Source organism: Martes martes (assembly GCF_963455335.1).
Source record: "Martes martes genome assembly, chromosome: 9".
In the NCBI taxonomy this organism is placed as follows: domain Eukaryota; kingdom Metazoa; phylum Chordata; class Mammalia; order Carnivora; family Mustelidae; genus Martes; species Martes martes.
Genome location: NC_137896.1, coordinates 43,819,021 through 43,831,664, shown reverse-complemented (window position 1 = coordinate 43,831,664; position 12,644 = coordinate 43,819,021). Strand labels below are relative to the sequence as shown.

The 12,644-nt window shown below is 40.1% G+C and overlaps 1 protein-coding gene across 2 annotated transcripts in view; it reads left to right on the top strand.

Moving 5' to 3' along the window:
* RALGAPA2 (Ral GTPase activating protein catalytic subunit alpha 2) overlaps positions 1 to 12,644 on the top strand; it is a 317,564-nt gene that overhangs the window by 209,774 nt on the left and 95,146 nt on the right. For both annotated transcript variants that reach the window (XM_080812607.1, XM_080812608.1), the window contains one exon: positions 4,652 to 4,810. In XM_080812607.1, coding sequence (XP_080668733.1) covers positions 4,652 to 4,810 — 159 coding nt within the window. The remainder of the gene's footprint in view (positions 1 to 4,651; positions 4,811 to 12,644) is intronic.

Genomic DNA, 12,644 nt, shown 5'->3' with positions numbered 1-12,644 from the left:
CCACCGGTCTAACTGAATCTTTTTTCTCCTGCCGCATTAGGAGTGACTGATATTGGCCAGTGGGCCCCACTGTTACCACCTCATCTCTTCTCTCTGCAGTTTTGCTTTTTCATCACTACAGCTCCAGATGTCTAGACCACCTATATCATGGGCGGTGGTATTCATAAAACCTCAGAACTTGGGTTGCAGCACAATCACAGACAACATTCACAGTGACTAAGTGTCTGGGATGTGCAGAGCACGACAGCCGTGTGCTGCCTCCCTCAGGCATGGAGGAGCTGCCTCCATGTTTTAGGTTTTAATGGCCACCCTGGTGACGACATTCTTATTGAAGGGGGGACCCTGCTCTGTTTCAGATTACCAGGACCTTAGGCAGGGCTTCCATATCCTTTATACTTGCAGTGCCTTGTAAATTGCTGCTAATCCGCAAATGTGTTGCCATATTCTATGACTTTTTTATGACTGAGAACTATTTTGCTAATAGGTTTATTTAAAATATTTTTTAAAATTATTTCCTAGGTAGGATTCTTTTATTTTTTTTCCTCTCTTCCTTTTTCTCTTCTTTTTTTTTTTTTTTCTTCTTTCACGAAAAGACATCATGTTTTCTTGATAAAACGCCTTGCCATAAATAATGTTGCAAGGCTTGGCCTGGTTGAAAGATTCCCTACTGTAATAATCAAAATTCAGCTGATACCTTTTGCAGCTCTGAGATTTAGCATCATTAGTGACAAACTCTCTTTATCAGGATGTCTCACAGCCAGACTAAAAATCAGTCACAGTAACAGCAGCCCACAGTTCCTTGTCTTATTCTAACTAAATTGTCCCTAACAGCTTAAAAATGAGCTGCAAAATTCTAAAGTGATTCATGCTCTCTTCTGCCCCTGTCATGGGGGCACTTTTTCAATTCCACAATCCGGTTGCAACCCCATACTGAACTCTTGATCCTTCACTGCAGAAATTTGTTAGCTCTAGCTAGATTAGATTTTTCACAGCTAATCTAACTGCTGTAGGGGTTTGCAGAGTGGGGACAGAGCTGTGCTATTGGATTTGTCCAATTCATTTGACTCCAGGACTATAATTGCACTTATGTCTTACAAGGCTTTTATAGCCTCAGGCTGGCCAGCCGCATAAAAAACAAATTGGCAGTGATACAGTACGAGTGAAAAGGGATGAAAGGCCCACATTATCAGTCTCCAGGCAGCACTGTTCTGGCAGGAAGTTTCTTGGTTAATTTACAAATAAAACTTAGATTTTAGGATGGGCACACTGTCAGCTGAACAATGGGGATGTCAGGCCTGACTGTTACTTAGTAAAAGTAGCAGCCGGGCCTACTGAGGAGCAGGAATTCTTCAATCAAACAGACGACTCCTTCTGGAGCCAGCTGGCGATGTAATGCAATTAGTCGGGAAAGGAGGTCAGCCTATTAGGTGTGTACCATGACCAGTGTCACCAGTGCGTGCCGCCTGGCAGCAGCAGGCAGAATGGCCCAGGCGGAGGGACTTTGAAACTCTGTCAGGACGAGAAGTGGCAGTACATGGGGTTGATTTCTTAAGACTGAAGAAGCGAGCATTTGTTCTGAGCCTGTTAAGCATCCGTGCATTCTGGAGCCTGTTGTGCAACTGAAGCAGTAGCGGGTGTGAGTGACAGCTCCATCCCAGGATGAGACTCATCAGTCTCTCCCAGATTATACATGAGTCATACCAGCTTCACTTGTGTGCACGTAACAAACTCACTGGTGGATTTTAGATAGTGGGCCCTCTGTTCAGAATTCTCCAGAACTCACAAAATGACATCTCTGTCATGAAATCCCCTTTACATTGAGCAACACATTGAAGCTTCCAGAGTATTCCTTGCTATTCTGACACGGCCGTGTTAGCTTACTTGTTTCACCTGCTTGTGTTCTTGTCTGAGGCAGAAGAGGGCATGTTTTTGCTCTTTGCTCAGATCTACTAGTCAGTGGGTCCTGTGGCCTTAGCTCTTAGTTTTATGAGTTAGCCAATTAAACTGTGATTTGTCCAGAGATCTGGAGTACATGACATTGAAAGCAGCTTTGAGATGATGAAAATTGTATCATTACCACACAGAAATAGCTTTTCCTTAATTACAGAAATGCCACGCTGGGAGGACAGGTCTGTCAGTGTGATGCTATTCTCCCTTGCTATGGTTCTGAGAACACAGCCCAAAAAGAATTAGGAGAGACTTATGTGGATTATATAATTGAGGAACCTAATTGAGGAAAGGGAAAGTAACTGGAAATTTCAGTAATCACTGTATTACCTCAGAGCAAATGCCTTGAGCAACTTATGCTTCTGGGTTGAAAGGAGCCATCACAGGTTTTAGGGTGCTGGCATTAGGTAGTAGCCCCACATTTGAAGGGTGTTTAGTAGGTGTGTTTTTCCCATTGAGACTCTTGTGCCGGCATTATGTCAAGGGGCACAACAAAACCACCTGGCAGTTTGCCTCTCTTGACAGGGTGACGGCAGCCGTACTGTCACAATTTTCTTCTGCTAGGCTAAATTCCCCCCACCCCACCTCACACCCCCGCAATGTTTCAATTTGATACAATTCCTATTTTCCTTGAAAACCTGCCTTTATTGTGTTGCTGGTAATGCTGACTATGTTTTCACTCCAAAACGATTGAATTTCAGGAGTGTGTTGTGAGATCCTGGCATGTTTTATTAAAAAAGAAAGAGAGGTGGAAATAGAGGAATATAGAGCGACATTCAGTTTTGCTATGAGAATTTGGTGTCTTTCTTTTTCTTTTAACTATTTATGGGTGGTGATTGCTTGGCTGCACCTTTTGCCTGCTACCCTTTTCGCCTTTATATGTGATGGGGGAAGAAGAAGAAAGATATACTGGGTAACTTTACATTTAGAAAGTTGTAGATGCTGTTAAATTGTTCTAGATCATCATGACTTGTGCTCAACACCCACAGTTGTGTTTATCCCGGTGCCCAAGCTCAGACACAGCTGAATCATGTGCCCCTCTCCATAGGGGTTACCTGTAATCGAACCTGTACCTCACTGTAGTACCAGGTCAGTTTTTAAAAATTGACTCAAACAGTCATTCCCAGAAGCACGGAAGAGTGAAGAACAGGAAAGCATTGCAGCAAACCAACTTCCTTTGTAACCTTGTAAATGGAAAAGAGGCCATGTTGGGGTCACTTCACAGTTTTCTTTTGTGGTCAAATAGTGTATAAGGAAAATTTGCTTTGTACTGACATGTTTTAAATACATGGTACTCCAGAGCATCTTTTTTTTTTTTTTTTGTATTTTAATACAAAACTACATTACCTTTGGTGCAGCATCACTATTTTATTAATAGTGCCTCTGAATTTAGTCATTATTGGGGTTCGTCTATTAAATAAGCTAGGAAGCAAGAAATGCTTCCCCAAGTGATGGTAGATAGCATTCTTCTGCAGCATGTGAGAGAACCAAACCTCAGACTTTCAGTAGGTGTCAGAGGGCCTTCACCAGTCAGCCTTTCTGGTTGTAGAACTTCAATTTTGGCCAACATTTTAATCTTTATAATCTAGTTTGTTTAGTTACAGTCTCAGGCTTATCAGACAATTTCATGCAGGGCCTTCTCCAGCCCAGGATTCACAGTCAGTACACAGGACCTTCATCAAGGGTGTTCTTGCGGCCAAAGAGCTCAGCCCAGGAAGAAGTCACAAAGAGTCTCTTCCTTGGAGGCATGCTAAGCCCTCCTCAGAGATCCTGGGGGTTGCTGACTTGTTTTTGGATTTTATGGCCTCTTTGTCTATAAAATGACCGAAAAAAGTGGGCTACGCTATTTGAGCAGTGACAGTACAACTGGCTTTTGTTGTTGACTTTGATGACTGTGAACAGTAGAAATGGCACTAAGTTAGAGGCCCCAGCCCAGATTTCCAGGCCTGCTCTGCTCCTTGCTATTTGCACACCTTGTCAGGTGGTGCCTTTCTCTTTCTGAGCCCCATCTCTTCCCTGTCAGATAGCACAAAGATGATGTCATCTGCCTCAGAGAGTTAGTAGGAAGATTTAACAAAACAATACATGTGAACATACTTTCTGGATCGTAAGACACACTCTCCGAAAGCTAGTTACTATTGTTGTTATTAAATTTAAGTAATACTTATTAGTTTCTTAAACAAAGGTAATTTTATATGTACTTTTTCTTAAAGCTTTGTCACAAATCTAGTTTTTATACATTTGGTCACAATTGTGTTATAGTAGCTTTTGGTCTCATATTCATATTTTTTCTTAATAACCATTGAATTTAGAGTTTTATGAAGCTCTATTGTAATATGGAATAAAAGGCTCATGTCATTAATTGTTTGGAGACATGCTCAGCAATATAAAGCATAAGGCTTTAATACAGGAGTAAAATTCAATTTAAAAAAATCCTTGAAAAGGTCTCATCCCCTTCTAGCAATAATGTACCTGCCAGACTTATATGTGTCATCTCAGTGCCAGTGTATTTCCATAGAAAGTAAGCAGTGTTTTCATGTGTTTGTCTTTTTTTTTTAATCGTCATAGAAGACAGTGGCATCGTACCTTTTTTTAGTAGTGAAATATTTTTGCCTCTGAGTATTATAATTCAATTTGTAAGCCACGACCCCTCATAAATTGCTGTTATCACTCTGATTAATAAAGAGCCAATTGGCCATTGCAGCTCCGTCACTTGGGGAATGACGAGGTCCACATCGTCTGGTCTGAACACTCCAGGGACTACCGCAGGGGAATTATCCCGACTGCCTTCGGAGACGTTTCAATCATTATTTACCCAGTAAAGAATCACATGTTCTTTATCGCGATCACGAAGAAACCCGAGGTACGTTTTCACCACATTATCACTCCGACTCATATAGCATTTACCATATGATTCACTGTTTTTGAAAAACAATGATGTAAATATGTTAAAGGGGACTTTTTTCCAACTGGTGAATGTCTCACATATATCTGAATTACACATGCCATATGGAAATTCAGTATGAATTGGGATTTTCAGAGTATCTTTCCTCAGGAGCACAGAATTCTGTATTTTTATGTCTAGACTCTTTGGGAATTACAGTTTGAAAATATTCATGGTATTTTAAATGTTTAGAATTTAAAATTGTTTTTAATTTTAAAAAACAGTAATTTTAAATTTGGGACGTATTGATTAATAATAATAAGAGTTGAATGAGCCCCATGTCACATCTAGCATTTTGTGGATGGCTGTGGGTATAGAATTCGACCTTGCATGACAAACAGGCACTGCTCACCAAGCCTCTGACTGCTGCTAATGGGGGTCAGTCCTGAAGGATTGCGAGCATTGCCCTGAAGAAAGCTAGGCCTCTGCAGCACAGCCCGCCCATGTGATGATTTTTAACAATTGAAGCACCTTGCCACAGAATCAATGTAGCCACATCAATTGGTATTGATCATGGGAATGGCTGGAACAATCCAATGGTTATGTGCCGTGTACTAAATTGGCTGTACTTTCGATCCTTGCCATGCCTTTAGTGGTATTTTAGTGGTGCTTTATATAGGGACTTGCTTTTGTGTTGGAATTATTAATAGAAGGGTTTGCTTTTACATTTTTTTTTTAAGATTTTATTTATTTATTTGATAGACAGGGATCAAAAGTAGGCAGAGAGGCAGGCAGAGAGAGAGGAAGGGAAGCAGGCTCCCCGCTGAGCAGAGAGCTGGATGCAGGGCTCGATCCCAGGACCCTGGAATCAAGACTTGAGCCGAAGGCGGAGGCTTTAACCCACTGAGCCACCCAGGCGCCCTGCTTTTACATTTTTAATTAAACATTTAGCATAGTTAAGTCACTTCTCAAGAAAATGACTTGGTGCTCCAGGTTCGTATTAAGTGTAATCTTCATTTTCATTCCAAATTGTTCTCTTGAAGGAACTAAAAGTTATCATTCTACATACTCTGTATTTTGAGCTTTAAAATAATAGGTAACTGAGATTTCCTGGGATTTATAGCATAATCAAAAGTGTTAAAGTCATGCAGATTAAATGAGCTAAGAAGTGAAAGAAGTGAAAGGTATTTTGGAGGTATTATGCATGTATTGCATGGAGCACTGGGTGTGGTCCATAATGAATTTTGGAACACTGTAAAAAATAAAAGTAAATTAAATTAAAAAAAAAAGAAGTGGAAAGGTGCTTCAAACAGTGGTTGACTCAGAATAAAAGCCATTTAAGTGTTAATTGTTGCTGTTGTTATTACCATTGCTGGTAATTTTTCAGTTATAGTCACTACTATGAAAATAGAATAAATAATAAATCGTTTTTCGGACTAGACACAGTGTGGGTCACCTCCTGAATTCAGAAAAGCCCCACTCTGGCTGGTGAGAAGCCTGACATAAAGGGAACCCTCTTCTCTATTCAGGGAGTGAAGATGCCACAAGTTCTTCACACTAAATATTTGTGTTATCTTTGATTCGTGTCTTTTTGTATAAAGTTTTCACTCTTGTGTAAGAAAATGGCTCTGAGTACTAATAATGTTTGTGTTTGCCCGGGAAGAACACTAACTTTAAGAATTAAACTGAAAATGTTGATATTAGACAACCAACAGATTTAGTGTCCTATAGCTTCCAAATCTGCAAAACGTGATTCTTTATTATTTAGTATGGATTAACTGGCTTTATTAGTTCATTTTCAACATGGTCCTCTAAAATGTCACTTACCATCCTAAAAATGTCACCATTATTTTTTGTGGCAAATAAAGAACATAAAAGGTATTTCAATTTACTTCACAGTGTCAAAAGAAACACACTTTTAACTTTCTTAAAAAGCTGTTTTTTTAAAAGGTATTATACTTCTAACACATGAAAACAAGTATTAACATACCTTTTCAAAATTTCTTTAGAAAATGTATGTAAGTTTTACAGATTTGGTCATAAATTTTGACAAGGTGGATTGAGCAAATCACTGTCTTAATATTTCAATCCAAAAGCCTTCCCTTTAGGGAAGAAGAGAATAATAGCCAACTGGAAATTTAGTGTTATCCCCACATTTAAAGTACAAACCATTACAATGTAATAAAATTAATCCAGACATTTCCAGGGCAAGTGTGGCTGACCTTTTGTTCACCAACCACTGACCCCAGGGTGAATGCAAGAGGCTTGTGGAGGGAAAGTCTGTTTGTTTGGCTTCAGTCCCTGGTATTTAAATTGCATTCCCTAATCAAATGAAAAGGCTGTCCTCTCTATCAGGTTACAGAATCCATGGCAACATTTGGCCTTTTATATCCATAATGTTAGCCTTTTTGTTTGCATCTAAGTAGAGACACCTGGAGCAATGTTAACATTAACCGATTTAGCATTAATAGCTTCATTATATAAGAATTTCTGATCAGATAGCTGTTACTTTTGTTATATTGCTTCAGCTTGTATTGTTGTCATTTTTTATCTCCCTGCTTGGCAACCAGGCAATGATTTGCAAATTTTTTTTGTCTTGATTAATTAAGCAATATAATTATCAGTAACCGTGATGCAGTCTTTGCTCAACAAAGCTTCTGAGAGAAAACAATGGTAAGTCTGTTAGTATGAATGCATTCCACGCGTCCCAGATGCATGAGGATATTATGGACAATGAGGGGAAAGGCCGCCTGTGAGCGAGGACAAAGGGTGCCACGCAGACTCGACACACTGCACATACCGCCAGGGACATGCTGCGGGCTCCCTGGGACACAGACGCCTCGTTAGATTACAGCTAGTCAGCAGAGATTAATTCTCAGCCATTTGGTGCAATAATTTACCCATTCCCCAGTCTTTTAACTAGTGCTCCTCACTGTGGAAGTAAAGGCTTTGTACTCAAAAGGTTTATTTAACCTTGCCTACTTTTAGGGATCTCCACCAAAATCATTATTTTTGCTTAGAAATTGTATTGACGCAGCTGCTTGAAGTTGAGGAATATTGCTTTGGAGGAAGACAAAATTATGCACAAGTTCCACGAATTGTAGGTAAATTAAAGGCATTCTTTTAGCACCTGTATATTTCATCTGAATATAGTATGACTCTGGTCTAAGTAAATTTATTTTACTGGTCTCTGGGCAGCCATACTTCTCTAAGAATAATTTTAATCCTTTTTTAGGAGGGGGGAAAAAAAACCTCATCAGTACACAAAAGTCCTGCTCATTGGGTAGAGTCATGCATATTCAAATTGTACTTTCATTCACTCAGCCTCATTAATAGCGTATGTAATAATGTAGGGCTATTTGTAATACAAGCTCACAGGCAGCATTGCTTCCAAGTCCTTTGAAATTTAACATATTTCGCTTTTTCATTCCATACACCTCCCTTAAATATACAAATTATGTGCCTGGCAGAATCCGCCTCCTCTTAATAATACACAGCATTTGTGAAATGGTATGTTCAAGAAGTGTGGGCGTGCTGTATGAGCACAGAGAACCCTCGCGTCTGAGAGGGCCTGTTCACTTCTTGAGCTTTTTATTGAACTCTTAAAATAAATAAATAAATAGATAAATAAATAAATACCTGTATATTCGGTAACGTGGTTTCATAGTGAAATTATTTTCAAAGTAAGTTCATCTCTGTAAATATTGACACAGTAGTCTTTGGTCATGAAAAAGAGATGTACTGTTGTCAGATTGCTGGAGGCTTTTTATTTCTGTTTTTATTACTAAATCACTAGTAGGGAAGACTTGCATATAGAACAGAGCACGAGGGCTTGAAAGGGTTTGTTTAAATGTCCAACTTATTTTGCAGAAAAGGGGTTCCTAAAGCTTCCAAATCACAGTGAGAACCCATGTTGCTTTTCTTTTTTCAGCAACTAAATATAATTTGGTATTCAAAACATTTGCTTTTATGAATTTGTGAAGGTAGGTTTTAGTGTTTCTGTCATGTTTATCTCCAGGTACATTAGCAAGTGGCTAGTGACTGTCCAACCAGAGGGCAGACATGCCAAAGCAGCCTTGACCGGGTGCAGTTAAGACAAGAGAAGGCTAAGAGTCCTCCTTATCACCTCAACCCGAATGTCAGTTTTATAAGTGAAAGACATGTTAGTGTCCTCCAGACTCTCCTTACTTGGCCTGGTAGATATCGGTAGGGGAGAAAAATAGATGATTCAGCCATTTCTGAGAATACAGCAGGAAAGAATACCAGGATAGAGTTCCAGTTCTAGTTCTAGTTCTAGTTCAGGACCCCGGAGTTCTAGTTCCTGTGCTGCCACGAGTGGGTACAGGTCTTAGGCAGGTCTCTTAATTTCTTTGGACTTTTTTTTCCTCAGCTATAGCATTCAGGTTGGGGACCAAGTACTCTCTGCAGTCCTTTTCAAGGATTCTAGGTGCCCCTCTTAGATGATGGGCCCTGTTTGATCCTCCTGTTCCTAGATGCCTGTCCTTTTCCCTAAGTTGCTCCAACCCAGCAGGTTGCTGTCAAGGTGGTATTTGTCTCCCTTGCAGATTCACAACTACTGTGAGTGTGTGAGCGTATGCGTGTGTGTGTGTATGTGTATTCTCATCCCTCTTCAGGAAGACAGCTAGCCCAGGACCGTCACCTGGAGTCAGTGCCCAGAAATGCTGGTTAAGGCTGATGCACCAGAAATCACAAAAACATTTTTGCATGTGTAAGATGAAGAGTAGCCAGTATTGGCATCTCTGTTTGTAAGGAAATCTTTTACTAATGTGGCTTCATTATATATGGGATATGTTTGACTACAGCATGGTTATGGAAATTTCTTTTTTATTTCCTCTATGCAATTTTCTTAAATATTTATCTCAACCCCAACCAAATAACCTTCTTGAAATAAAGCATATCCATTAAAATATTCTGGGAAATTCTCAGGGAAAGTAAATTGTTAACTTTTGAGTATGTGAAGAATCATTTATTCTAAAAGATAATTGAAAATGCTGAATAGCCAGAATTTACTAAAAGACATTATTTTTTTAAGTAATCTCTACATCCTACATGGGGCTTGAGCTTACAACCCTGAGATCAAGCATCACATACTCTACTGACTGAGCTAGCCAGGCACCCCAATAATAGGTTATTAAGTCTATTATCGCAATATGTTGTTTGGGGAATTTATTATTATTGTTATTGGAGTTCTTTTAGTAAAGGAATGACGTTGAGAATTCTGTGAAAGGCATTTGTCATTTGCAGATGTTATATCGAAAACAAATTTCTTCTCTAATTCATTGCCACTCCTAATTAGAGGAATTCCCCGGATACAAGGGATTTATATTATTTCTTTTGTCCAGTTTTTGAAAGACTATCTGAGTCACCCACAAGCAGTTGCCAAAGAATAATAAAGCACATTTATTTATAAGATAAGCCCCAATACAGATGGAAAAAATCTATAGCCTATTATTAACTCCTAGCTCCTATTTTATCCTTTACAACAATTTGGCTATTGAGAATTCTTTCTCCATTGATTTACCTCAAAAGTTGACATTGTTTTACCTTTTTTTCAGTTGGCCTTTGATATATACATCTTTCTCTCCTTTGCCTTAATGTCCCTCCCTCGGCAGCCAGAGCCAGCATGTGTAAATGCATGCTGAGTGGCAAACGGTAGAGCCTGCTTTGTGTCAAAAATCAAGACCATTCTCATCCTCCATCTCTGAGCTACCTCAGTAGGAGGGGCCTCCGGGCCAAGAGATGGCGTGGGTTCTCCTGATTGTTCCATCAGGGTGTCAGAAGTGCACAGAACTCCTCTGCGACAAAGAAACAAGGCCCAGTGCCCCCAGAATTCGAGAATTTCTCCTGAAGCATGTATTTTCTGTACTATCCTTGATATCCATTAGTTTGTTGTTTTTTGTTGTGGGGTTTTGTTGTGTGGTTTTCTTCACATGTACTTCCATCACAGCTGCATCTCACTGATTATGAACTTCTTCTAGCGTAAGTCATAGGAAGAAGTGTACTTATTGTTTTAAGGAATGTATTTTAAATTTTCCTAAGTGTGGTGTTGCCAAAAATAGGAAGAAAGGGCTATTCTTTCTTATTTTCCTTATTTGTTGGTTGTCATTATTGTCTGGACTAGACAACTCTGAATAATTTTAGACTGAATAGCTCCTTGATTTTCCTCTTTGGAATTAAGGTGCCCACTCCCCCCACCTCCAATCCCAAGAGTACTGTCGTAAGAGGGAGACACTCATTATTTTTCATAATTAGTAAAACTAACAGTTTCATCCTTCTTTGATCTTTTCTGAGTCTCCTCAAGTGTGACTATTAATCTGTGCTCTAGGTGCTGATCTCAAAATAGGTTTAGTCAATCTTTGCAGTTTTTACATGTCTATGTTTTGCCTGTGGAGCCTTTTCTCAAGCCCACCAAACAGAAGAAGAAGAAGAAGAGGTATAGCATCAGAAGTCTGTTCAGGACACTAGGACCATACTGTCACCCTTTCATCCTGGCCTTTCGAGCATCTCCATGAAGCAAAAAGATAGTCATAGCAGATCTCATTTTAGAAACGTTCAGGGGCTCAACAGATTTGGTTAATGTCCAGTGGTCAGAGCCTCAGAAGCTGGAGGTCTTTTCTCACTCATTCAGGCAATGTATCTGTTGAGGCTCTTTCGTGCCAGATACTGTGTTGAGGGCTGGTGGTCTCATGAACCTGGCATCTCAGTTTTAGTAAGGGAGACAGCCAGTAAATAAGTAGGTAAATGGTTGACTAGAGACTTTCAGATAGGAGCTTTGGTGTTATAAAGAAGATAAAACAGATGGGCACCTGGGTGGCTCTGCCTTCAGCTCAGGTCATGATCCCAGGGTCCTGGGATCGAGGCCCCCATTGGGCTCTCTCTGCTCGGCAGGGAGCTGGCTTCCCCCTCTCTCTGCCTGCCTCTCTGCCTACTTGCGATCTCTCTCTGTCAAATAAATAAAATCTTAAAAAAAAAAAAAAGATAAAACACAGTGATAGGATGGGCAAGAAGGAAACTTCTTTAATTCAGGTAGGGGAGATTCTAGTTTCCAGTCCAGCATGTAGGGAGCTTGGAAGTCATCACCCTCATCCTAACAACATGAAAAAAGCTGAACAAACTGAAAATCAACAGCTTTTCTTTGAGCCATCAAAGAATTAAAGTCACAAGGAAAACACTGTCCCCCAAATCGGAGAGACAGGCAGACACAGAGAATCATAACTTGCCATAGCAGAAACCCAGGAACAGAAACCCCTGGGGAATCAATAACAGGGAGGAAAATGTCAACTGTAGTTGACCAATTGTTGGAGGCTCCATGTACACAAATTTGTGAATTAGAGTCAAGATGGGCCTGGTCTTTGGGAGACCCCCACACTTCTCTGTGTTTTCCCTCTGGGAGCCGTACCACTTTCTCACAGTGAGGATTGGAGGGGGGAAAAAAACCCTCATGCTTCAGCAGAGGGAGGGAAAAGAAGTCATTTTGAAATACACCTGGAGTGTTCTGTTCTTCTTAACCAGGCCTATCCTCAAGAGGAAGTGTTTTACCAGCTTTTACCTGCTGGAGTTTTACCAGAACCAAGCCAAGCTGGGGGAAAGGAAGCACCCAACTCGAGTTCCCTCTCACTTTGCTGTCTCACCTAAGGGGAAAGTGGGGAGGACACAAAAAAACAAAACTGAGAAGCACTTGTGAAGGTCATAGCCCAGAGATCCAGACTCACTAAAAGACTGAGATCTGATCATAGGTCTGTGGAACACTTCTTCCCCATACCTTATCACAACATCAAAGGACTTTTGTATA